General features: G+C 52.8%; 1 protein-coding gene and 1 non-coding gene across 2 annotated transcripts; both read right to left on the bottom strand.

Moving 5' to 3' along the window:
• Positions 1-223: 223 nt before the first annotated feature.
• On the bottom strand, positions 224-20,566 carry FCSK (fucose kinase). Its single transcript, XM_044922143.1, has 24 exons — positions 20,550-20,566; positions 15,942-16,046; positions 15,249-15,400; positions 14,391-14,441; positions 11,832-11,957; positions 11,425-11,497; positions 10,917-11,014; positions 10,429-10,509; positions 9,630-9,749; positions 9,302-9,473; positions 8,802-8,914; positions 8,056-8,157; positions 7,773-7,943; positions 7,237-7,301; positions 6,447-6,817; positions 5,569-5,779; positions 5,216-5,382; positions 4,908-5,129; positions 4,429-4,572; positions 4,148-4,267; positions 2,122-2,309; positions 1,935-2,034; positions 1,182-1,405; positions 224-1,001 (listed from the first exon to the last, which is right to left on the bottom strand). The coding sequence occupies exons 2-24, from the start codon at positions 16,021-16,023 to the stop codon at positions 915-917; spliced, it is 3,240 nt and encodes a 1,079-aa protein (XP_044778078.1). The 5' UTR covers positions 16,024-16,046; positions 20,550-20,566; the 3' UTR covers positions 224-914.
• Positions 15,603-15,709, bottom strand: LOC123323358. Its single transcript, XR_006539359.1, has one exon. It is a non-coding gene; the product is annotated as a U6 spliceosomal RNA (small nuclear RNA).
• Positions 20,567-27,038: the final 6,472 nt, after the last annotated feature.

Genomic DNA, 27,038 nt, shown 5'->3' on the forward strand with positions numbered 1-27,038 from the left:
TAAAGCCTCAGCCTCCTCCCACACCCAGAGGGGCGCACACCACTGTCAGGACCCACATGAAAGCATGCACCTCAACCTCATCTAACCCTGGATCCTCATCCCCCTCTTGGGCCCTTAGCACCAGAAGCTGGATCATCCCAGGGGGAGTTTCCCACAGTGCCAAGGCAAGTGGGAATTACTCCTGGCAAGAACAAAAAAGAACTTTATGAAAACAACCTGGAAGGGCAGAGCACATTTATTCCAAGAAGGTTGCAATCCTGAGAATCGAGTGCCCATTGGCATTGGGTCATGTGGCATAGTCTGCAGTGTTAACGGTTAAGGCCTCTATTAGCAGTGACTTGCTGTAAGACCACATTGGCTCATGGCCACAAACAAGAGTAGGGACCCACACCCCCGTTCCCCCTCCCCCATCAAGTCAGCCTAGGAACGAGTGTTGAACAGGAACTCTCTTCTCAGGCAAAAGCCTGACCTCTAAGGAAGGCCACAGGAAATGCCTCGAAGAGCCTCTTCAGGGTTGGCCTTACCAAGGACCCCAGCCATCTGCTAAAGCTGGTCATCCTTTTTCCAGGCCCTCATGGAGAGTAAGGAGGCCAAGGCCCAAGGCGGGCCAGAGATCTGTAAAGGCCAAATGGGACACTCAGCTTAGGACTCGCCTGTGTCCAGATAGAGCAGAGGCTAGGCCTAGACCACAGTCAACCAGGAGGTCACAGTCCTATTCCCAGGCACCATCTGTTTCACCAAGCTTCAGAAACGGCTGGGCCCAAGCTCACGTTGGCTGGCTTCCTTTGGGAGCAGGTTCATAAAGGGGTGGGTAGAGAGTAGAAGGCTGACACTTCCATGGGGGAAGGAAAGGTGGGCTGCTGTAGCTCCAGATTTTCTCCTCTTACAGAGGGACAAGCTTCTGGGAAGGAGCATCAGGTTGAGGTCTCACCCCCTAGCAGCTGCAGGCTCAGGCCCTGAGTGTCCACTTCTACCAGGTGGACACTGTAGTTCCCGAGGCCCTAGGAGCAAAGAACAGGAAGTGTTTAGAGGACAGGAGGCTCTGGGCAAGTCTCAGGCCACAAACCTCATGCTGCAAGGTGGTCAGGGGGACTTGCAGCTGTAGCCCCTGTTTAGTGAGTGGTGGGCCACAGTGAGGGCTCCTGTCCCCCACCAATTACACCCCCAACACCATCAGGTACCTCAGTCTTGGCCAGGACAGCCTCCAGAGCCTCTTTTTGCCGCGGCTCCTTGGTCAACAGATAGAGAAAACCCCCTCCACCTGCCCCTGCCAGGCTCTGGCCATGCACGTGGGGGGCCAGGACATCCATCATACGCCGCACAGCCAGGGGCTCACAGCCTGGAGCCATGAGCTTCTTTTGCTCCCAGTAGGAGGTCAGGCACTGGCCCAGCAGAGGCAGGCTTCCTGGAGAGGGGGCAGAAGGGAGTGGCCTGCCTGAACCAAGATATTCCTTCAACACCCATTTGTAGACCAAATGAGGTGCCAAGAGACACTACTTAACCAGCGTCATGGTTAAAAACCTAGGTCCAGTGCTGGCTGGAAACAGAAGTGCTGAAGCCCAACACACAGGGTTGTTTGAAGACTGAAGTGCAAAGAGCAGCTGCATGGGGCCCAATACAGTGTTCAGTCAACTGTGGCCACACACATGGAACCCTGATCCACTGACTCTGGAGCTCAACAATGGGGCTGAGCCTCCTCCCCAGTCTGCTGCCTGCTCGGTGGGGCTGGAGGCCTTCCTCATGGTGCAAGTGTTACCCTAAGATATAGCTCCCACCTAAGTGTAAGACCCTGCAGAGGACAGACAGTAGGTTTCTGTCTCCAGGGGCCTCATACATGGGGCCCGAGGCAAGCCTGCAAAGGGTCCTGGCCTCAGACCCACAGGCAACAAGGTACTCGCTCCTGATGCCCTGAGACCCAGCAAGAAGCACCTCACCTTGGCGGAAGGCTTTAGCACATTCCTCGGTGTGCTGCACCAGGCTGTGGGCATTCTGCACGACGGCAGGCAGCCGGGCATACCAGCTCCTCAGCACGTCCTGCAGATGGGGCGGGAGGGAGGCGGTAAGGATCTGGGCCCAGCTGAGCCATCTACCTCCCTCCCTCGTCCCGGGACCAGGGCTCACCTGCAGCAGATTCCGTGCCAGCCGGGTCTTGCCAGTGTACACGAGGAGCAGGTGGTCACTGAGCTTCTGGACAAAGCCCTCAGGCACAGTGATCTCCTCCACCTCCACCTTCAGTGGCAGCTGAGCCCGGGAGCGCCCCACCTTGATGCCAGGCATAAGGCCACCCACTTGGTCCTGCCAGCCACCTCCTGCAAGCCCAGGGTCCCATCACTTTTGGAGCCTATCTGGCTCAACTTCTGGCTCCCAGCCCCGGCTCCCAGCCCTGCACCCCTGGCAGGAACCAGTGTGGGAAGACAGCTTCCCCCAACTCAGGCTGGGCCAGGTGAGCTGTGCAACTTCTGCCCCCAGACCTGGGAACAGGACAAGCCCAGCAAGGGGAAAGGGTTTCACTCTGGAGCCAAGCTTGGAACTCACAAGGCCTGAGTTGCAGACCTAACTGTAAATGGAATTGGGGTAAAACACATCAAAGGGTAAGCCCTAACGGTAAACTTCTCCCCTCCAGGAGAGATGACATAGGACTTTCCCTGCAGCCTAACAGGCCCCTGCACCCTGTCTTTTCTAATACAGGGTGTTGATGTTAGAAATCAGCTTTTCAGCATCTCTCATTGAACTTGAAAGAGCTTGTTCACATCTTACTTTAGCAATGAACGGTATGGATCTCTTCCTCTTGCAGCTATATAAAAGTGACACTATTTAGGGGCACCTGGGTGGCTCAGTCGTTGGGCATCTGCCTTCGGCTCGGGTCACGATCTTGGGGTCCTGGGATCGAGCCCCACATCAGGCTCCTCGCTCAGCGGGGAGCTCGCTTCTCCCTCTCCCACTCCCCCTGCTTGTGTCCCCTCTCTCGCTGTGTCTCTCTCTGTCAAATAAATAAATAAAATCTTTAAAAAAAAAAAAAGTGACACTATTTGAGATAATTCTGAGATAGGCCTTCCATATCTGGGGAAGGGCCTGCAAGGACTGAAGTACAAAATGCCAATGACAGGAAGCATCTGGAACTTTACAGCCAAGACAAGGCGGTTGGCTTCGGGCCCCGAATGTCAAGAACTCTTTTTACCAGCAACCCCCTCCTTCAGAGCACTCAGCACAGCTTGTAATTATACGTTCATTTCAGTGGTTATTGATTAAGGTCTGTCTCCAATAGACCATAGGACTTCTGAGGGAAAGGACCCCGTTTTTGCTCATTTGCTCATTTTATCCCCAAGGCCCGACACAGAGTGGATACTTAATAAATCGTTGTCAATTGACCAAATGAAGGATTTGAATGGTACACCTCAGAAGGAAAGTGAAAAGCCCCCTCCCCCTCCTTGCTAGTGACTACCCATTCTGGGGTGTGAATCACGGCAATGAAAGGAGGAGGTGGGGCTACAAAGTGGCCAGAGGAGATGCCATAGTCAGGCATCTATCTCTCTTTGCAGCAGCTTCCTTCCCAGCGTCATGCACGTGAGGCCCTGCACGTGGACCTATGGGATCTCCATAGGATCTGGGGTCAGACAAACCTCCAGCTGCGCTCCCTTGTGGATTCCAAGGGGCCACAGTGGTGTGGAGGAGAAGCTAGTAACATTCCATTATGATCAGAGCCATGTACTGGGCCCTCTGCGCACCCCCCATATAGTAGTGGGGGGCACAAATGACCACAGCCCAAGGGAGGGGCAAGTGGCCAGAAGGCAAGCTAAAAGTTCTATTCTCTATTCCAAACCCACCTCTGCCCAGCCCCACCCTGAGGGACAGCCCTATGTGGGGAGAGAATCATGGGGAATAGCACCTGGTATAACGGGTACCTAATAGGACACATGAAAACTGCAGCACAGAATCTGGCACTTAGTAGGTGCTCCTAAAGCATTAGGCCTTTGGAGGTTGAAACATTTCAACTTGAAAACCAAGCAGAAAGGATCAGAGTGGTAAGGACACTGTAACCACTTTAAGGAGTAGTACAGTTATGTGGCCGTCTGCAAGTCCAGGGAGCCCCTGCAGAGCCTTGGGGAAATGCCCACGACCTCCCGCCTGCCTCAGGGCAGTCCCATACCTGTGGTGAGCACCTGTTCCAGGTGCAGCACCGCATGGATCAGGGCCTCGGTGCCCACCGCCCGGCCCGCGGCCCTCTGCACGGCAGCCAGGGCTGCGCCTGCCAGGATGCTGCTCGTGCCTGCAAGGTGCAGAGAAAGGCGCCAGCCATGAAACAGCTCTGCCCAGCCCAGTCCTGCCCCACCCACTCCCTCTGCTGGGCAGAGGCTCGGGGGGGATCAGAGGTGAGGCCAGAAGTTGGGGATGCAGTTGGTGGGCAGCAGGGAGACAGGACCGGCTCACCAAGACCAGAACCGTGGGGCAGCTCCGACCAGGTGTGCAGCTCGAAGCCTCCCCCGAAGGCGTGCAGCAGCTGCTCTCGCAGCGAAAGCTTGGAGCCAACATGCACGATCCCCGCACAGATGAAGGTTGCCTTCAGCAGAGCCCCTGTGGAGGGACCAGCAAGGAATTTGGTCCCCAAGGGCAGAAGCAGATACCCCAAGCCACCTCCATTACTGCCCAGCCCAGCATGAGGCTCCCCAGGGGACAAAAGCCCAACAGTATTGTAGGCCCCATCTCTAAACCATGAAAGGGCCTCTGGTCTCCCAGCAGAGGCAAATGTGCCAGCCCTACCTCCTAGGCCTATATGCACCTAGGCAGGATACAGACCGGCTCACCCTCAGGCCAGGCCTCTGTGGCCTGCAGGGTCTCCAAGGTTCTGCCCCCATCCCTCAGCTGGACACGAGTGCCATCCCCACCTGGAGATGTCAAAGTGCCCTGACCTGGGGCATGGGGCTGGCAGTAATCCCGCAGGTCATCCAGGCTCCAGCACACTATCTTCAGGGCCATCTTGTCCTGCCGAGGCCCCACTGCCAGCCACAGCTCGGGCTCTGGGATGCGGCGTGCCCTGGCCCCGATGGGCCGGCGGCCATCCACTCGCACGGCCAGACCCAGCACTGCCCCACCAAGCTCATAGGCAAGGGGTGGCGTGTCGCTCCAGCCACCTTCAGCAATTGGATAAGACCAAGTGGGTCACAAGGGCTGCCAGCCCCGCTCTGGGGTGGCCTCACCCCCACCCCCAAAGGCTCACCTGAGAAATCCACCCGAGCCGGGCACTCAGCCACCACCCACTGTCCAGGAGCTGGCTGCTCTGCTGGCTCCGTGGACACAAACTGCCGGGCTGACATCACAGCCTGGCGGATGAGAATCTGCCCGGCTCCCTCGTAGTGGCGGGCAGCTCGCACTAGCAAGGCTGGCCTGCCAAGAGGGAAGGGACAGATGGTGGCATGCAGCCCCAAGCTGGGGGTGAACTGCCTGCGCTTGGGGACCTGACTGCCCTGGGTAACCCTACCCTGGGTAGGAGGACGCCCCTAACTCTCCGTGGGTTTCTACCTCCAGGATGGCCAGGGACCTTGCAAAGGCTTTGACATCATTAGCACCCACCTGCTCAGCCACTTGTCCCGCTCCTGGGCAAGCGCATGCACACCCCCCACCAGGTCTCCACACTCCAGGTACGAGAAGGGCCGCATCCACCCAGGGTTGGCTGCTGGCCCGCTCCGTAAGCCTCCTCGGCCCTCTGCCATGCAGCACAGGACATCGGCCACACAGGCCAGAGCCCGGGCTGCCACACCAGGGTCTCCCGCACCAGCTGCAACTGAGAGACCAGGAGTCAGTGTGGTGGGGGAAGGGGCCTGCCCCCAATGCCCTCTGCCCCAGAATACTACTCGGCAATCCCCAAACAAGAGGTCCCTCACACCTCTTCACTTTTGCCCAGGATGTGTCCTTGCCCGTGAATGTTCCCCACTTCTCTGCCCGGAAGAGTTCTTCTCATCTTGTCCCGCTCCTGGGCAAGCGCATGCACACCCCCTGCCAGGTCTCCACACCCAGATGTGCCTCTTCACCCCTCACCCGGGATATCCACAGTGGTTACGAGCTCAGGCTCCAGGGTCCAACCACCGGGTTTTAGTCTCAGCCCCACCACCAACCAGCTTAAATGGGGATAATGAGGTGCTGCCCATGAGGCTAAGGCTGAGCCCCTAGCTAGTGCGCCTGGGCCTCAAGATGGAGCCAACGACATCCCAGCCCACTGCAAAACATGCAGGGTTTGCCGATGCTCACAGGACCCCGAGGCTCAGCCCCAGGCCCCAGCCTCTCACCAAACTCCCCACTGACAGGGATGAAACTTCCCACAAAGTTACAAGTACACTTCACTGCATCCCTCCCCTGCTTTAAAGTCTCCTGGCTCCCTAGTGCCCTCAGACTGATGACTCAGAGGGCAGGGAGGGCAGGTGACAGTGGGACTGGCTTTCCAGCACACTCACCGTGGTCCAGCGTGGCCAGCAGGGGCCCAGGACAGCCCTCTCGGACAGCAGCACGGATCAGCGGGCGCAGGCTGAGGTCCTGCCGGGCCTCCAGCACATGCCTCACCTTCCCCAGGGCCTGGTGGAAGAACAGGTCCCGGCGGGAGGCCAGTGTGGCAGCCCGGTCCAGGCACGGCTGCAGCTGCTCCCAGGACAGACGCCAACAGGTCCGCCAGGCCCTTAGGGCCTTGCCCCCATCCTCCTGGGGGTCCAGCATCCACAGCAAGTCCTGGGGCCCCAAGGCCCTCAAGGGGTGGAGCACGGGAAAGAGGCGGGCACTAAGAAGGCAACGCTCTGCAGGGGTGGTGTCTGGATCCCACAGATCCCAGTCTCTGATGTGGGGAAAAGGCACATTAGGGGGGGGGGGGGGGAGGCGGGGCAACAAGGGCTCCTGCCTGATCACCAAGCCCTGAATGCCTGTCAGCTGGGAGCTGGCTCATTCATGGGGACAGGACAAACTCCTCCAGAGGCAGCCCAAGCGGACAACTCAGGGAGGGAGGCCCAGCTGCCTTGCCTCCTTTCCCAGACCACTGAACCAAATCCCAAAGCCTGAGCAGAGCCAGGAATTTGGAGTTGCCTGGGAAAATGCTGGGGCAAATCAGGCTGCCCAAAACTATCCCAGGCCCCCGGGATGGTTGGGGGGGCCGGGTACTGCCCTCGGGGGCAGGAGCAACGGCAGGGGTGAGCCCCAGAGAAGCAGCCCCCCTGGCCGCCTAGGCCTATGGAGGCCCATCGGGGTCATCCACCTTACCGAACGCCTGTCTTCTGAAAGAATTCACTCCAGGACATGTTGAGGTATGTTCCTGTCCCCTGCCTCTGGGGGAAGAGGAGGAGGCAGTCAGGGCCTCCGGGGCCACAGGAAGGGGTGAGGGACCCTAAGGCCAGAGAGGACAGGAAGAGACACGGGCACATACACAAGCAAGTTCTATAACACCGCACTAAGCCCCGGAGCCTCAGTGCTCCTGCCCAGGTGCCGGGAACTCGCAGCGGAACCCTGCTTCTAGGCCCTTCCCACCGTAACTGGCTCTGCAGTCCAAGGCAGGTCACCACCCTCTCTGAACCTCAGTGTCTGGCCTACAACATGGGCATAAAAATCCCAGCCAGCCCGCCACACAGAGCGGACAAGGAGGGAGGGAAAGGCCTGCTGAGACTACTAGCCACACCCTCCTCACCCCCCCTCCGCCCGTCCCTCAGAGAGACTTGCAGTGGTGTAGGCGCTAGGCTGGGACCCTCGGGGCTCCCCAAAGCCTCAAGATGGGCGGTGAGGGAGGAGGGGTGGACACCTGCCTCCCAGCTGTCCAGACGGCCAACGAGGGTGAAGACACGGCCGGGAGCACCGTGTAGCTGCACGTGGTGTCCCTGCAGGACGAGGTCATGCAGGTCCAAGCCACGCAGGGCCTCGCACTGCGCCGTGTCCAGGCCACTCACGAGGCAGCCAGGGCCGATGTGAATGGGGCCCTGGAAGAAGAAAAGGCAGGCATCCTAGCACAGCCCTTAGTGCCCCCCCAGCGCACCCAGGACCCCCGCCCCTGGAGGCCTGCCCTCCCTCTGCCCTGCCCTCTGACCTCACCTGCAGGTGGCAGTGCTGCAAGACACTCCCAGCACCCAGCTGGACAGGGCCCTCGAGCAGGCAGCTGACCACAGAGCTCCCGGCGCCCAGGAGCTGCAGCTCCTGCGAAGCCAGGGAGGAGGTCACGAGCGCCCCGCACCCGGGGCTGCCCAATCCCCCTCCGCGTCCAAGGCCCCCGCCAGAATTCCTGCCGCTCCCCGAGCCTGACGGCCAGCCAGCCCCCTCTGCCCCGGCCCCAGCCGCAGACCAGCTCCCCTCCCACCTTGCTCATGCTGCTCCCCCGGTGGCACGCTCTGCCTGCGTTCTCCCCAGAGCAAATCTGCCAGCGGGTCCCCCGCCCCAGATGACAGCTCTCCCAGGAATCCCCACCCCTGCCACCCTGAGAGCCACCTATGAACTCTCCTGGCCCGCTTCCTCAGCCCATGGCACTGACCCTGGCCCATCGCCTCAAATGTGCCTGTCTCCCCAAGCAGAGCCCGCAGAGAGTGGCTTCTCTAGTCTCAGTCAGGCAGACCCGGATGGAGAATCCCGACTTGGCCACCTATTGGCTCTGTGGCTTGAAGCAAGCTACTTAACCTCTCTGAGCCTCCAGGGCCTCATGTGAACAATGAGAACAATCACGCCTACACACGTAGGTGATCTGTTCCAAGCCCAGCTATGCCTTCCCTTTCCGGGAGCCCCCCCCCCCATCTGTCCGCAGGCACCCCCAGGCACTTCCGCCGGCCCTCCCTCCAGGCAGGCCTTACCTCCACCTGGGAGTGCACTACCCGGGCCCTGGGAGCCCCAGGGAACGTGAGGCTGCACAGGAACTCACTGGCCGAGCTGGTCATGTAGCTGTAGCTGCCGTCAGGGACATAAGCTGTAAAGATACAAGGACTGACCCCAACTCCGTGCCTGCTACAGCTCTGATGTCTCCCACCGGAAGACATATCTTAATGAGGCCCTGGGAAGGCAGGCATGCCAATGAGCCCACTGTGCCCATGGGGAAGTTGAGATCCAGAGAGGCTCAGCCACCTGTCCAAGTCACACAGCTAGAAAGTAGAAAGACTGGGACTGGAGCCCAGGAATGAGACAAAGGAAGAAGGGAAGAGAGTTATGGGTTCTGGACTGGGAGAGGGGTCATTGTCTGGCATGCACTAGGCCTGCCTGGTCCAGGAGCCAGGGGGCCAGGCAGGCAGCAGCCTCATCCTAGGGGTCCTCACTCCTGTGGTCTCCCCACCTCAGAGAGCCAAGTGACAGTACCCACCCATGGTGAGGGGCTGATCGCGAAGCTCCCTCCACAGCTCAGCCCGGGCAGCCTGCAGATAACCCGCGACGTCCGAGTCACCTTGCCCCATCTCCGGGGGCTGCCCCACCAGGAAGTTCTCCCTGTTCACATTCCGGGCCATGCAGAGCAGGATGTCGAAAAAGAGAGACAGCTGGGGCAGGGGTAGGAAGCACAGCTATTGGGAAGGTTCCTAGGTTGAGCTGGGGCAGTCGCATTCCCAGACACTGGCCCAAGGCCACCCAACCAGGCTGCCAGTGTCAGGGCCTCTATCCAAGGCCTGGGGACCCCAGCCCACGCCCCCGATCACCTGGACTGGCCGGGCTCCAGAGTCCAAGCCCATGTAGGTGCAGGCATCCAAGGGCGGGCTCACATGGGTGGCCAGGAGGTGCTCGGCAGTCTCCACAGAGAAGAAGGTGACCCCGGAGACCTGGAGAGGTCAGGGTCAGGTCGGGGGGTGGGGATGCTGGGGCCAAGCTTGGGCCTGAGTTGGGAAGGGCATGGGAAGGCCCATGCAGATGGGCCAGGCAAGGTTGGCTGCCATACCAGGCAGGGTACTTTGTCTCTGGACCACTCCAGCACCCAGGCTCCAGGCTTATTGGGAGTGGCTCCCACTCAGGGACACTCAACAGGGATGTTCTGACACCCCCCTCAATTTTCAGGCCTTCCTGAACTAGAGATAGAGAACAAAAAATAGTTCCCTGTCTTCCTCAAGGTCCAGGCCCAAACCCTTACCCAACAGTCCTATCCTTGTCTTTCGTTCTAGAAGGATCCCCCAAGTTGGATTCTAGGCTTCCTTCCAGTTCTAGAAGGATCCCCCAAGTCGGATTCTAGACTTCCTCCCAACTGCATTCCCCAAATTCCCCACATTCTGGTTCTAGCCTTTCTGGTTTGGGACAAGACCCTGAATCCCAAGGCCACACCTTCTTCAGCTTCTAGCTCCACCGACTCCCCTGAATGCCAGTTCTAGACCTTACTCGGCTTCTGGTTCTAGGCCACCCCAGAATCTTCTGGAAGGAGTGGAGCTCTGCCCTGAGCAGGAAGGCAAACCCTCCCCTCCTCATCCCAGAAGGCCTCCAAAGCCCCCAGCGTGGGTCTGGCAGCTGTACCAGTGGTACCCGCCCATCCGGCCTGGCACACCGTTGTATCTCTGCCTCCGTGCCCTGGTAGTAAATGTCCAAAACGAAGCCCTATGTGGAGGGGGGAGAAAACCGAGTTAGGGAAAGGAGCAAGAGAGGATCAGTCAGGAGGGAAGGGCTAGGTGTTCTCCAAATGAACAGCTAGGACGAAGTCTGGCAGGTCCCAGCGTGCTCGCAGGGACGCGAGCGCCGGAGACTCCCACCCCCCGACGGCAGAGGGCAGGCTTTGAATGTCTTTACAGCCCCGAGCACAAGCACAGAACCTAGCACGGGGCCAGTGGCCAGTGCGTGATTCGCGTTTGGCAAAAGACTAAGTGAGCAAAAGGGCTGTTTGCAGGGGAACTGCTCCAAATCCAGACCATGCCAGGAAGTCCAGGATGAGAAGCTTCCCCAAGCATAGGACCAGGAGGCCAACCCAGATGGTTCGGCTGCCCACACCGCTGTCCCAGGGGCAGTACCTGGGAGTCAGTAAGGTAAACACCATGGTTCCGGGCATAGGCCGTGCTCCCTGGAAGGGCAATCACTCTGGCTCCCCGGAAGTTGTCCCAGCTGATCCCTGTGAGTCAGGCAGTTAGGAGGTTCCCTGAGGGCCCCAAACCCAAGGCAGGGGGCCCCAGCCAGGAGGAGGCAACAGCTCAGGGCAGGGACATCCAGACACCTCTAAAGGGAATATGGTTTCCAAAGCCAAATGGACATTCCTCTGGGAGAATGACACCACCTGCCCTCCCAAAATTCTTCCACAGAGCCCTGCAGGGCCGAAGGGGCAGGGCGGGGTGTCTCCATTCTCTCGCCAGGCAGACAGAAGCCCGATGGGGGAAGGGAAGCCCGGCCTCTGGGTCCGGGCTTCAGGCTCCACATCCTACAGTTTCCCTTCTGAACAGAGCAGCAAGCCAGTCCCAGAGACCAAGTGAAGAACGGTTTCTGGCTGTGGCTAAGGTAGGCAGTCCCAAGCCTTCTCAGGCTCACCTGGGTTCGGAGGAACAGAGAGCAGCATGTCAGTGCTGCAAACCCACACACCTGGTGGGGAGCCTGGGCCCAGCTGTGGAGGAGAGAGAGCCTGTAGCCGCTGGCCTGGCCCGGCCCTCCCTCTGCCCCCACACAACGCAGTCGTGGCCTGTCCAGGAGGACTCTGGCTGCTGAGGTGACGGGGCCTCCCCTGACCTGTGGTGCTGAGGCTGGTCCTTCCCTCTACATGCCCACCCCTCCACCGGCATGGCCCAGACTAACTTCCTGAAGCCCTAACTCTGGGCACCCCCGAAGCCGTTCTTCCTGGCATCCCCTGTCTGCACCAGCACAGACTGCAGAGCCTGTGGCGCAGAGGGAGAGCTCTGTCTCTCTCTGGGAGGAGGCCCCAGGGTCACCACCAGCCTTACCCGATGGCTCATGATGTCCAGCAAGCAGTCCAGGTTGCAGACCATGGCCTCCACCGGAGCCTGGGGGTTCTCCACGGGGAGGCAGGTGAAGGCCCGGCCACAGTCATCAAAAGGGAAATCTCGGCCCTAGGGAGGGAGCGGGGACAGGAGAAAGAACCCTCAGGGCAGAGAGCCTCGGGACACCCTATCAGCGGCACAAGGCAGGGAGCCATCAAGCTACAAGACTCTTAAAACGTGTCTTCTCAGGGGCGCCTGGGTGGCTCAGTTGGTTGGGCGACTGCCTTCGGCTCGGGTCGTGGTCCTGGAGTCCCACGTCGGGCTCCCTGCTCGGCAGGGAGTCTGCTTCTCCCTCTGACCCTCCCCCGTCTCATGCTCTCTCTCCCTATCTCATTCTCTCTCTCAAATAAATAGATAAAAAATCTTAAAAAAAAAAAAAAAAAAAAAAAAACCCGATTAAAGAAAAAAAAAAAACATGTTTTCTCAGGCTCCTGGCTGGCTAGCTGAGTCAGTGGAGCATTTGACTCTTGATCAGGATTGTGAGTTCAAGCCACACTGGGTGTAGAGATTACTTAAAATCTTTTTTTTTTTTTTTTAAGATTTTATTTATTTATTTGACAGAGAGAGACACAGTGAGAGAGGGAACACAAGCAGAGGGAGCGGGAGAGGGAGAAGCACGCTTCCCACTGAGCAGGGAGCCTGAGGCAGGGCTCAATCCCAGGACCCTGGGATCATGACCTGAGCTAAAGGCTGATGCCTAACGACTGAGCCACCCAGGCGCCCCCTTTTTTTTTTCTTAAGATTTTATTTATTTATTTGAGAGAGAGAGAGCACAAGTAGGCAGAGAGGCAGGCAGAGGGAGAGGGAGAAGCAGGCTCTCCGCAGAGCAGGGAGCCCGATGTGGGGTTCGATCCCAGGGCCCTGGGACAATGACCTGAACCGAAGGCAGCTGCCCAACCAACTGAGCCATCCAGGCGCCCCGAGATTACTTAAAATCTTGAAGTGTGTTTTCTTGGGTTTTTTTTAATTAATTTTTTTATTTGAGAGAGAGAGCACAAGCAGGGGGAGCAGCGGAGGGAGAGGGAGAAGCAAGCTCCCCACTGAGCAGGGATCATGACCTGAGGGGAAGGCAGATGCTTAACTGACTGAGCCACCCAGACACCCCATCGGAGTTTTTCTTACAATGTTTTCAATTACATGATTATAGTGAAAAATTAGAAAATGCAGATCTGCAAAAAGAAAACAATTCCTCAGGGATAATAGCCATTGCCCTCATTTTGAGCTGTATCCTTTCAGATTTTTAATTTTTTAATGAGATTATGAGAGGGTGGAGACAACAGAACTTAACACACACACACACACACAACTACAATAAAACTAGGGGAAAAGATTGGGAATTATATCAATGTCAATATCCTAGCTGTGGTTATACTACAGTTCTCGAAAATATTACCGCTGGGGGAATCTGGGCAAAGTTCGCAATGGCTTCTCTCTGTATTATTTCTTGCATGTGGATCTATACCCATCTTAATCAAAATTTCAATTACAAAGGGCACCTGGCTGGCTCAGTTGGTAGAGCGTGCGACTCTTGATCTCGGGATTGTAAATTAGAGCCCCAGGTTGGGTGAAGAGATTACTTTTTTAAAAATCTAAACAAGGGGGCGCCTGGGTGGCTCAGTTGGTTAAGCAACTGCTTCCGGCTCAGGTCATGATCCTGGAGTCCCTGGATCGAGTCCCACATCGGGCTCCCTGCTCGGCAGGGAGCCTGTTTCTCCCTCTGACCCTCCCCCCTCTCATGTGCTCTCTCTCTCTCATTCTCTCTGTCTCAAATAAATAAACAAAATCTTTAAAAAAAAAAAAAATCTAAACAAGGAGTGCGCCTGGGTGGCTCATTTGGTTGAACGTCTGCCTTCGGCTCAGGTCATAAACCCAGGGTCCTGGGATCGAGCCCCGCATCGAGCCCCGCATCGGGCTCCCTGCTCAGCGGGGAGCCTGCTTCTCCCTCTCCCTCTGACTGCCGCTGCCCCTTCTCGTGTTCTCTCTCTGTCTCTGTCAAATAAATAAATAAAATCTTTTTTTAAAATAAAATCTTTTTTTTAAAAAAAGCTGAGATCATTTTATATAAACTTGTGTGGCTGGCTCTTCCCAGTAAACAATGAAAACACATTCCCTGAATGCTCAGAGTGAGCCAGGCCAGGCCCCAGTTTGGTATTTACGTGGATCATCTCAACACTACCACATGAAGTAGAAACTGTTGCCATCCTCATTTTACAGATGAGGAAACTAAGGCCTAGAAAGAAAGGGTCAAGTGACTTGCCCAAGGTCACAGAGCTGTTAAGTCTCTTTCCAGGCCAATGCATAGAGTTAGCTGGACTTTTAAATCACTGTCTAACGTTTTGCTGCTTATATTCAGCCTGTTTCCTACTTCTGGACACTTGGATCAATTCTGATTCTGATTCTTCTGGATGTGCACAATAAGCACCTTGCACAAACACAAAGATAGAACACCTATCTAACCCCAAGGATTGATGGTTCCAGCCTTCAGCATGGCCCTCTACTAACCATGTGCAGGATGAGGATCTGGGCCGAGTGCAGGACATCCGATGTCACCACCTGTCAAATGTGGAAGAGCCCTGTGGACAGAAGCCTGGGCAGATGGCACCCAAGGATGTTCTCCTCTTGTCCAGGGAGAGACCCCAACACAAATCCACTCAGGTACCAAAGGAAGAAAAGACACAGTCAGGACCAATGGCCGCAGGCAGGCAAGGGGCGGCCCTAGCCCCTCCTGGATAAGGGAGCCTAGTGGCCCTCCACCTTGACCACCCCTCCGCCCCTATTTTTTAGGGGAAGCTATAGGCAAGAATGTGGGGCTAGCTGGGTGACTTCATGGTAAGTCAGCCCCACAGAAACTACACAGTGGTGGCCTCCCCTTCCAGTGCCACCTCCGTCCCTGTGACCACCCTCACTCCCTATGCCAGGGAGCCATGAGGGCAAGGTGACCGAGTGAAAAGGCTGGGGGCGGGGTGTGGCCCCAGTGGGAACACTGACCCCTGTGCGATGCACCAAGCGGGCAGCTCTATCCCAGTTCCAGCAAACAGTTGCCATGGGGGAAGGAGAGGCCAGGAGAGCAAGATGGAAGTTTTCAAGAGAAGCCAGAAAGCCTAATTTGGAGATCCTGGCTCCGATGTTCTAAAACCACTAGAAAGTCTGGCCCTGACTTCTGCCCCGCCTACCCCACCCCCACCTCGCCACCCTGATGAGTCTACCCAATCTACAGGTACAGAAATTAATACCAGATGCTGCACTGGCCAGGCGACGGAACCCCAAAAGAGCTGGTGACTTGGAGACAATCTGCTGGAAGCCCCCATCGCTGTTCTGACCAGGACGTGTGCTGGAGGAGGGCGCTCCAGGAGCACTCACCGTGAAGCCTGCCCGGGCACTCAGGTGTTCGGCAGCCACCAGCAGGGCATTGAGGGTGGCTCCCCCGCTGCCCACACGCGTCTCAGGGTCCTCCACAGCCAGTAACAGCGTCCCGGGCGGGATCTGCTCCCGCTTCTGGCGCACCTCCAGCTCTGGGGTCAGAACACAAGCTGGGACCGGCGCCCAGCCTCCCCACCCTGGTCCAAAGCATCTAGAGCAAATCTACTGAGAGTCCCTATTTTCCCTTCTTTGACTCAGGAGCTTCTTTTTCATTGAGGTATAATTACCTATAACATTCTATTTGTTTCAGCTGTACAATGTCATGATTCAATATTTGTAAAAAAAAAACCAAAACAAAAAACGGAATGCTTCACAAATTTGCATGCCATCCCCGCAGAGAAGCCATGCTAACCTTCTCTCTGTGGTTCCAGTTTCAGCATTTGAGCTGCCAAAGCAAACACTTAGTAGCTTTTCATGGAATCGTTCGTTAGATCTTCACCCAACTCTATGAGGTAAGTACAACCAGTCTCATTTAACAGATGAAAAGAACTGAGTCTCAGTTAAATGACATGAGGTGTCTTGGGGTCACAAGGCCAGAAAGAAGCAGAATCTGGGTCTTCCTGGCTCGTGGGGCTGTAAGGTTATGATGGGGAATCTACGTCAGAGGCAAAGGGGGAAGGGAGGGTCCCCTACCTCTCTGGAAGACGTGGACACTATCCTTGTACTGGCATGTCAGGATGATGACTGTCCAGTCGACCCCCTTGGGCTGCTCCATTCTGGCCAAAGTTGAGGGGCTTCCTGAGGCAGAGATAAAGGTGTGTGTGAACTTTTGAAAAAAATTATCTTACCCTAAAATTGATTCCTTCTGGTACACAGTTCTATTAATTTTTTTTAAAAGATTTTATTTATTTATTTGCAAGAGAGAGAATGAGAGACAGAGAGCACGAGAGGGAGGAGGGTCAGAGGGAGAAGCAGACTCCCTGCCGAGCAGGGAGCCCGATGCGGGACTCGATCCCGGGACTCCAGGATCACGACCTGAGCCGAAGGCAGTCGCTTAACCGACTGAGCCACCCAGGCGCCCCAGTTCTATTAATTTTAACACGTGTATAGGGGCACCTGGGTGGCTTGATCAGTTAAGTGTCCAACTCTTGATTTCATCTCAGGTCATGATCTCAGGGTCGTGAGATGGAGCCCCTGCTTAAGATTCTCTCTCTCCTTCTCCCTCTGCCCCTCCTCCTCCCTCTCTAAAAAAAACTCAAAAGACAAAAACAAAAAACAAAAACAACCAAAAAACCAAAAACAAAAAAACCCAAAACCCACATGTAGAGATTCTTGTGTCTACCACGACTTTCCGTGCCCAAAACAACTCCAGCATGCTATCCCTTTGGGCACACCATCCCTCACCATCCATCCCTCACCCCTGACAACCACACTGTTCTCCGTAGCTATAGGTGGGCTGCAATCTTTTGAGATTGGCTTCTTTCACTCAACATAATGCCTTTGAGACTCATCCAAGTTGTGCATTATCAGTAGTTCTCTCTATTCGCCAAGCAGTATCCCATTGCATGGACTGGCATCCATGGTCTGTTTCTCCATCCACCCATCAAAAGACATCTGGGCAGTTTCCAGGTTTGGGGAATCATGACTAGAGCTGCTACAAACATTTGCGTGCAGGCTTAGTGTGAACATAAGACTTCATCTCTGCCAGTATATACCCAGGTATGGGATCATTAGGTTATATGTAAGTGTATCTTTGACTTTCTCAATCTGGATGCATGTGATTTCCTCAGGAGAGGAAGTGAGGGGAGCAAGGTGGGGTTGACAGCGGGTCCCACCTTAAAGCAAAGGGCTGCCCCTCCTCATTCAGTTACTGGCTGTGAGCTAGGGGGGTGGGAGGGAGGGAGGTTCTAATCCTGAAGCCAAGGGCAATTCCCTGGAGAAGGGAGCAGCTGTGGGAGGGGTGCACCACCTGTTCAAAAGGATAAGGCAGGGTGCCAACAGTGCCCACTACAGGGACCTCAGAGGGGATCTCCCCTCCGAGAAGCTCCAAGCCAGAAGGGGGCTGCAACCCACCTGACAGCCATCTTCCTCTAGGGCACTCTGAGCAAGTGAGGGGAAAGTGGGCCAAAGCTATGGCTTTGCCCTCTCCTATCCCCCTCAACATTCACCTCCTACCATATGGGAAATCAATCTGACTCCAGAGCCCCCAAGACCATCTGTAGACAAGTCCTCAAAAGTACCCTGGCATCCACCTCTGGCCGGGGTCCGGCTGCTGTCCTACAAAGCAGCCCACCCCCACCTCTTCCTCCCTCTGACTTTCAAAGCTCAGCATGGGGAGGGATGATGGGGTGCCCAGAGTGTGTGTCCAGTAGTTAGCCCACACTCCAACTAAGAGCCAACAGCAACAGCATCTCTCACACCAGACTCTGATGCCATCAAGCCTATGGTTAGGGCTCACAGTCACCACCACCTAGCAACACCCACACTCCCACCAGCTTTCAGGGAGAGCCTCCACCACTAACAGAAATTGCTCTGTTCCCTGCTAAGCCCAGGAGGGAAATCCAGAGGGGAAATCTGAGCTAGAGATCTTGGCCAGCCACCTGAGGAAAAAGGTATTCCCCAGGATGTCCATCTGGACTTTCCAGTAAAGGAGCCTCGTGGGATTCCAGCTTGGCCACAAACTCACTGTGATCTCCAGCACCCTAACACTCTCAGGCCTCCTGTGGCAGAGACTATAACTGACAAATGCCCCCAGCTTATTCACATGGACGCCACGCTTCCCACCAACTGTTCCCAACCAATCAATGACTCCATGTGCAGCAGGGACATGAACACAGACCCATTCCTGCAAGATGGGGATCCTCTGACAGGCAACCTTGGCTCCTGGAATTCCCATCAACCCAAGAGAAATTTGTCTCAGAACTGCAAGGCAGTCAAACATCCTTCCTACCCTCCCTCCCTCCCTTCCTCCCTCCCTTTCCTTCTGGTGCTCCTTCATAGGCAGCAGCCTGATAGCTCGCCCTGTCTCTGCTAGCTCCTTCCCCTTTTCCCCCTTCCCCAATAAATCTCTTGCAAGTTTAGTCCCATCTTGGTCTCTGCTTCTCCAAGGACCTGAACCAAAATGGGGAGTATAATATCATCCCTCTCTTGGCACCTTCAAAGGAAAAAAAAAAAAAATCACTGTAAGAACCTTTAACTTCATGTCAGGGAAGTACTATCTTTATCCTCAAAGATTAAGAAACTGAGGCACAGAGAGATTAAGTAACTTGCCCAAGGTCACACAGTGAGCAAGAAGCACCACCAAATTTGAACCAGACACTTTTCTCCAGAGTCCATTCTCTTAACCACTACACTGAGCCTGCTTTGTGGGAACAAGGAAAGAACAAAAGGAGTAAATATATGGAAAGTGCTCAGTGTATATTAGCCATTATGATAAAGCCTAAACAAATACAAGGTGATAATGAAATGAGGATAATGTTAATGATAACAGCCGCTGGGACTGAGCTCACCACTCTGGCCCACCATTAAGACATTATGATTTTTCATCTTCACAACATCCCTGCAGAGTTAAGTATTATTATTTCCACTTTAAAGAAGCTAATGGATGCTGCAGCCATGACTGGGAGCTGGGTCACTCCAATTCTTATTCAGGTGATGGTGGTAATGATATTTGATCCCAAGCAAAGGTGCTGAAAGGGAGCAAGGAAATGTCCCAAGGAGGGTCCAACGACCCAGGAAATCTGAGCCCAGTCTTGGTCTCAGCATAGTGACTGGGAGACATGGACAGGTGACCGATCATGACCAGAGGGAGGAGGGCAGGCCTATCTGGACTGCACCCTACTAGAGACTTAGGGCAGAAGAGCAGTCCCAGGCTGAGAATCAGCCCTCAGGGCTCTGTTCCCATCTCTGCCTCCTTATGTGTGATTTTGAACAGGTTACCTAACCTCTGCAAGCCAAAGATACCAACCTCTCAGGACTGTTGCCAGTATGAAATAAAATGGAAACGATGTGGCATACAGTGGGGGCTCAATGAGTGGTAGTTCTCTCCAACAGGGAAAGGGAACAGGAGAGTTTAACTTGACCCTGAAGCCAGTGGGAGTAAAGGCTCTGAAATATTCTCCAGGTCAAAGATGCCCCCAAAGATGAAAAAATCAGGGAAGGTCTAGGGAAATCAAGCCAGGCGAAGGAGTATGACTTGCCAGATCAGCCAAAAGGGTATTTTATGATAACACAAAAGGTGGAATGATACTGGTGGTTAAAGCTCAGGGAGTGCTTTCTTCAGGCCCAACACCAATGGCAGTGCAGAATCAGCTCACATGACTCACTCAATAGTCCTATGAATTGCATCTTATCACACACATGATATAGATAAGGAAACTAGCTGAAAGAGATGAAAGAGTCTGCGCAAAGTCGTACACAGATGGTACAGGCAGGCCAGGTGTGTCCAACACCAAAGTTCATGTTCTTCATCACCCTGTCGGAACAAGACATCTCTCCTGCAGTCTATGCCCTGTCATACCTGACATTTACAGAAAACTTAGAAAAGAATACAGCGCTCTATTCCAATATTCTGCCCACTTTCAATAACACTTCATCTACTGAGGCCACGTTTAATGTCCTCCGCCAATTTTCCCCATCCCAAAATTGGATAGGGAAGGGGAGCCAGGGACAGAATAAAATAATAAAACCTCTTCATATAGGCTTTTTGAAGAGCCATGAGGGCAGGGATTTTGCATTTTAGAACTTTAAAGGTACAAAAAAAAACAAAACCAGGCTCACGAAGGGATCTGATTTGCCTTCTGGATAATAAAAAGGCAGACAGAAGTTGACTGGCAGTAAAATCACTTTGTAAATTATACAAACGCCCTGTAATCGAGATTTGTGCATAATGATGAACCCAGATGGGGTAAACTAAGGCAGGAGACAGGGCCTCAAAGCAAAGTCAGCAGTGCTGGCATCCAGAGCCCCACCTGCCTCAGGGCTGAGGGGCCTCTGGGGCCCATATCCACCCCCAATACCCCCCCGCCCCCCGGGTCCCAGGCATCCCCAAGTGCCCGGCACTGGCCAGGTCCCGGAGCTCCCACTGAAAAGACCCAGACCAAAGGGTAGCAGGACCTGCGAACGCCCCCTACAACCAGTGGACGCCCAGGGGCGCCGGCAGAGTTCTCGAACACTCTTCTCTATCGGGAACCGGGAGGAGGCCACTGGCCCAGCTCGGTCCTGCGGGTCCGAGAGCGTGGGCCGAAAAACAGTGGGAGGGACTAAGGTGCGCGAAACAGGGACCCGCACGGACTGACGTACCTGCCTCAGCTGGGCTTTCGGCGCCGCCGGCTTTTTAATGCGGGACTACTTGCCCCTTCGCGGCGCACCCTGGGAAATGTAGTTTCACCCCTCCGTCCGTCCTGGCTTGTCCTCCCCAAAAAACTAACTCCGAGCTCTTTATTGCACCGGTACGCAGATCTGGTGAGGGCAGCGCTTTCCTAAAGGGCATGTGAGTTCAGATGGAGAAAGGAAGTGAGAATAGAAGGGGGCTCCGTTGCCCAGCAAAACTACAACTCCCAGAGGAACGAATGCGTCTTAGAGACGCCAGCTCGTTTTCTGGGACTCGAGGTTTCTCGTTTGGGGTTCTGTTTAGCTCCCTAGCCTGGACCTGGGGCAGCTGCTTTTCTCGGAAGAAAATAAAATCCATTGGGGGGTCGGGGGGGTTAGATAACAACAGCTGTTGCCTGAGCCTAAGCGGCTACTGTTGGATTGACAGTTGGCTAGTGCTTTCGCGGGTTTCATTACATGGGTCCTTCCGGAAGAAACTTTCCAACTTTGCAGTAGGAAGAGGATCTGCGGAGCTTTTGGAAAAGTTGTGAATGGCAGCATTGTTTGTAATAGCGAAAAATTGGAAACACCTTTTCTCTAGAGTACATCCATGCCATAGAATACTATGCAGCAGTTAGAAACAAGGAAGTAAAACTGTGTGTACAATAGGGAACAGTGCTCAAGATATTTTGTTAAGGGGAAAAAAGTTGTAGAACCGTATATACAGGAAGCCACTCATGTCAAAAATAATGTATATGGACACGTAGTATTGTAAAAGTATGGAGACTGCTAGGGATGGGGATGGGCAAGGAGAACTTGAGTTTCATCGCTATTGTTTGAATTTTTCTTACAAATATGTATTTTCTGAATCTACTGTGGTCAGTAGGGAGCCTGAGAGGCCTTGGCATCAATCTCAAAGAAGATGAGGGACCCTGCTCAAACTCCGTGTAACATTAGCCAGTCACTTGGTTACTCTCTATCTCCTTGTCACTGCCTGTAAAACAGGTTAATAATAGTATCATAGCTTGAGATTGTTGTGAGGATAACTTCTTGACTCCATGGTAAATGCTCAAAAAGTATTAACCATTAATAGGATTATTTTTATTGTTGTCCTCCTCCTGTTGCCTCATTAAAGCAGGGTCTTTGGTTTGTCCATGATTCCTCAGTCCCCAAAACAGTGCCTAGGACATTGTAGGTGCTTAAAACAAGTTGTCAAATGAATGAATAACCAACAGTTCCCTAGTCAGCCCCCAACTACCCCACCTCCTCCCCCCAATCTCTCTCCTTCCCTTGGTCTTCTCCCCCTGGAGTCATTACCCCTCTTCACTTGGCCCAGGTCTGACCCTCCCACACCAGTGCCTGCTCTTTCCTCTGTGAACCCAAGAAGCCTCCAGGGAAGTGATGAGCTGTCTCCCCCTGCTGCTGTTCTCAGCAGTGCAGCTCCCCGTTCTGCAGTAGAGTGGAAGGCAGGGATGCCTATAACTGCAGCTCTGGCAGAGGCTCAAGGAAAACCGTGGAGCTCAGAGGCAAAGGGGTTCACCCCACTTCCTAGGATAGGCATACTGAGGTGGGGAGCTCCACAGTCACTCTAGAATTCCTTGGTCTGAGTAGGAAAGATACCTGCAAATGCCCCCTCCAGCCAGTGGACGCCCAGGGGCGCTGGCAGAGTTCTCCCGACACTCTTCCCTATCGGGAACCTGGAGGCCACTGGCCCAGCTCAGTCCTGCCGAGATCCTGTTAAAAAGAACATTTTTAATAAGGCGAAGCCCTCAGCACAATCTGTCAGCAATACACATAACAACATGTAGCTCTCTGCTCTGTATATAGTCCCACTGTCTGGGGTAGATAGACCCATAAAAATAAAAGTTCTGATGCTATAATCTAGGATAGAGTATGGTGGTTAAATACAAGGGTGTGAAATCAGACAAATGCTCCTTAATTTCCATTACTTTCTTACTGTGTGAGCAAGACACTCAATCTCTCTGAGCCTCATTTTCTTCATCTGTAAGAATACAAGAGTATTTGCCTAATCAGTTTGTTGGGAGGATTATGTGCTAATGCACACAAAAGGGTTAGAACAGTGCCTGGCCAGATTAGGCACCGAATTTCCTTGAATGCTGCCAGAGTGTGAGGGCCCAGGTCCGGCTTCTTGGAGGAGGTGCAATCTGGAAGGCCCAAGATGAAATTTATGCCTGCTGCTGGTAGCAGGCAATAGCTCTGGGAGCTAGGACTACCCACAGGGATAGCTTAGGTTGGGGTCCCTAGATGCAGAGCCTGAGACAGGGATTCTTTTTTTTTTTTTTTTAAGATTTTTAAAATTTATTTATTTGACAGAGAGAGAGATAGCGAGAGAGGGAACACAAGCCGGGGGAGTGGGAGAGGGAGAAGCAGGCTTCCCGCGGAGCAGGGAGCCCAATGCGGGCCTCGATCCCAGGACCCCGGGATCATGACCTGAGCCGAAGGCAGACGCTTAACGACTGAGCCACCCAGGCGCCCCTGAGACAGGGATTCTTGTGCAAATGATTTATTAGGGCAGAGAGGGAAGCAGGATAGGGCAGGGGAAGAAACTAAGCAAAGATGTCCAGACTCGGTCTGATCCTACAGTGAGCTCCGAGGCATAAAATGCAACACAAGGTTTATCTCTCTCAGAAGCAAGGGAGCTGGGCTTTGTACCCCACATCACTCATTCACAGGCTGTGGGCCACTGGGAGGTGGGGAAAGGAGGAGCATAATTTCCCAGGTATGTCTGGATGAAACAGCTCATGTGGACTGAGGACAATTCTCCGGAGAAGAGTGAAACTGTGAGTCATTAGCTGCCAACGCAACAACTGAGAAAAGTGGAGAATGGGTGCACCATTGCTGTAAAAGCGTATAACCCACAGCATTTACTACAGAAACAGTAGAGGAGACATGGGAACTAACTGGTTGAGGAAAATGGAGAGAAGATATTAAACTCTTCTGCTGGGTCTTCCAAGGAGAAAACAAAAAAGCTGTTATGGTTGTTAAAAATTATTTTGGGGGGGGCGCCTGGGTGGGTCAGTTGGTTAAATGTCTGCCTTCAGCTCAGGTCATGATCTCTTGGTCCTGGGATTGAGCCCCACGTTGGCCTTCCTGCTCAGTGGGGAGTCTGCTTCTCCCTCTCCCTCTGCCCCTCCTCCCTGATCGTGCACTCTCTCTCTCTTTCTCAAATATATAAATAAAAGTTATTTTTTAAAGATTTATTTATTTATTTGAGAGAGTACGCACACAAGCAGGGGGAGGGGCAGAGGGAGAGAGAGAATCTCAAGCAGACTCCCCACTCAGCGTGAGCCCAGCAGAGGGGCTCAGTCTCACAACCCTGAGATCATGACCTGAGCCAAAATCAAGAGTCCAACGCTTAACCAACTGAGCCACCCAGGCACCCCGAGTGTTTTAATTTTTAAAACGTCCAACTCTTGATCTCAGCTCAGGTCTCCATCTCATGGTCTTGAGTTCAAGCCCTGCATCAGGCTCCATGCAGGGTGTGGAACCTACTTAAAAAAAATAATAATAAAAGGAAAAAATAAATAAAAATTAAAACACAGACTTGATAGAATAAACAACGAACCCTTTCTGGAGAGATTTTAAGCGTACTTCATCATTAAGTGGACCCTCTTCCCCAAAGCCTGACCATTGCCATTCACAAATATCTTGTGCAGTATTTTCCAAAGAGCGCTTCTGTAAGATGTTAACAAGTGTTGCTGCAGATGGGCTATAGAACCATTAAACAAAGGTAGACAGGCTTATTTTCTTCTCACAAATTTAAGAAACCAATATAGTGAATAAACAAAGTATAGTATTTCTATGCAATGGAGTGGTATTCAGTCATAAAAGAATGAAATACGGACACATGCAATAACATGGGTGAGCCTTGAAAACATTATGCTAAGTGAAAGAAGTCAGACATGAATGACCATATTTTCTATGATTCCATTTATATGAAATATTTAGAATAGTGAATCCATAGAGACAGAACACAGTGGTTTCCAGGGGCTAGGCGGAGGGAGCGTGAGGCATCGTTGCTTGATGGATACAGGATTTTCTTTTGGGATAAAGAAAACGTTTGGGGGCGCCTGGGTGGCTCAGATGGTTGAGCGTCTGCCTTCGGCTCAGGTCATGATCCCAGGGTCCTGGGATCGAGTCCCGCATCGGGCTCCCTGCTCCTTGGGAGCCTGCTTCTCCCTCTGCCTCTCTCTCTCTCTCTCTCTGTCTCTCATGAATAAATAAATAAAATCTTTAGAAAAAAAAAAAAAAGAAAATGTTTTGGAACCAGATAGAAGTATTGGTTACAAAGTATTGTGAATGTACTAAATACACTGAATTGTATGCTATAAAGTGGTTAATTTCTGGGTGCCCCCTCCAAAAAATATTAAAATCAAAATACCAAAATGGTTAATTTTATGTTCTGTGATTTTCACCTCAATTTAAAAAATAACAACAAGCTCAGTTGCTAATGGGGTGTCACCACTCTCAGGCCTTCTCGGTGGACAAAGGTAGGGAAAAAATACCTATATGCATGGAGAACTTTACACTAACGTATAAAGCATTTCACACACAGGTTAGGGAATCTTTTTGTAGAGGAGCATCTCACAGGACCTGCACACCTTTGAGAAGGCTGATCCAGTGCATCAACATTGGTAGGAAATGGTTCCCTTGAAATGAGTCCCCCAGGGCACTAAGGATGGGGCACAAATGGAAGGATGACTTCTATTTTAGTCAGTATCTTTCTTCTGCTGTTTTGTATGGCTTTTGAGAAACTGCTTCTCTGATCTGTTCCTCAGTTTACCCACTAGAACAATGGTCTCCATTGATATAACTGAAAGGACCATAAAAAAACCCAAAAAACAACAACCTTGATATTTTGGTAGTGCCTGGCTGGTTCACTCAGTAGACTGTGTGACTCTTGGTCTTGGGGTTGTGAGTTTGAGCCCCACGTCGGTTGTGGAGATTAAAATAAAGTCTTAAAAAAAAAAACACCTTGATATTTTTAATGATGTGTGCCAGAGTGCTTTGCTAGATCTCAATCTCTTAGAAGGTAGGGTCCAATTTTTCAATTTCAGAGTGCCCTCCACTGTGTTTTGCACATAAACAATAGGTAGTACATATTATATATGAATGACCTTGGATGAGCCACATAACCTCCTTGAGCTGCCTGCCACTTCAGTTCTGCCAGAGACTAAGAAATAATTTCATTAATTTAATCAATATTTCTTGAAGGTCTGTTTGGACCTACAAAAGCCAGTCCCCTGCTTTCTAACAGTTTCTTATCCACTGAGGTAATGATAATAAAAGACACCATCAGCTGAAATGTCTTCAATCTATTCATTTAATATTTAATTTAGATCATCAACATTTATTTACATCAACATTTGTTTGTTTGTTTGTGAGAAAGTGTGGGGGGCGGGCAGAGGGAGAGGGAGAGACTCTCAAACAAACTTCCCACTGAGGATGGAGCCAGACTTGGGGCTCCATCTCACGGCCCCGAGATCATGACCTGGGCTGAAACCAAGAGTCGGTTGCTTAAGGGACTGAGCCACCCAGGTGCCACAACATACAGATCACTTTTTTTTTTTTTTTTAAGATTTTATTTATTTGACAGAGAGAAAGACAGCCAGAGAGGGAACACAAGCAGGGGGAGTGGGAGAGGGAGAAGCAGGCTTCCTGCAGAGCAGGGAGCCCGACGCCGGGCTCGATCCCAGGACCCCGGGATCATGACCTGAGCGGAAGGCAGACGCTTAACGACTGAGCCACCCAGGCGCCCCCATACAGATCACTTTTAATCTTTGCTCTTACAATGTTGTAACAAATAGCCATATCTGTATGTAACTAAGAAAATGTGTAAATAGGATACTTTCTTACAAATTGCTAGGTCAAATGGTGTGTGCATGTGTAATTTGAAGGTATTACCAAGTTACTCTTCTTACAGGCTGTACCAATTTCCAGCCACACTGACAGCGTATATGAATCCTGTTCCCCACACTCTTGCCAATATAGTTATCAAGCTTTTTGGTTTTTGCCAATCTAATAGGTGAAAAATGATATTTCAGTGTGGTTTTAATTTGCATTTATTTTATTAAGAGTGATGCTCAGGGGGGCTTTGTTTGCAATAGCCAAAAGATGGAAGCAACCCAAGTGTCAATTGACAAATAAATGGATAAAATGTGGAATATACATACAATAGAATATTATTCTGCCTGAAAAAGGAAGGAAGTCCTGACATATGCTGCAATGTGAATGAACATTGAGGACAGTATGCTAAGTGAAACAAGCCAGACACAAAAGGACAAAGAGTGTCCTCATGTTGATATGACTTCATAGTCGAATTTATAGAGATAGAAAGTAGAATGGTGGTTGTCAGGAACTGGGGGGGAGGGGAAAATGTGAGGAGTCATTGTTTAATGGGTACAGATCTTCTCAGTTTTGCAAGATGAAAAGAGCTCTGTGGATGGATGGTGGTGATGG

This window comes from Neomonachus schauinslandi, chromosome 16, assembly GCF_002201575.2.
Source record: "Neomonachus schauinslandi chromosome 16, ASM220157v2, whole genome shotgun sequence".
NCBI lineage: Eukaryota > Metazoa > Chordata > Mammalia > Carnivora > Phocidae > Neomonachus > Neomonachus schauinslandi.

Excerpts from the sequence above, each read along its gene's own strand:
- FCSK (XM_044922143.1), bottom strand. The coding sequence starts at position 16,023 with ATGGAGCAGCCCAAGGGGGTCGACTGGACAGTCATCATCCTGACATGC. Across the intron at positions 8,158-8,801 it reads TAGTGCACTCCCAGGTGGAG|GAGCTGCAGCTCCTGGGCGC; the intron begins GTAAGGCCTGCC and ends CTGGCTTCGCAG. Across the intron at positions 7,302-7,772 it reads GCCGTCTGGACAGCTGGGAG|AGGCAGGGGACAGGAACATA; the intron begins GCAGGTGTCCAC and ends CTCTTCCCCCAG.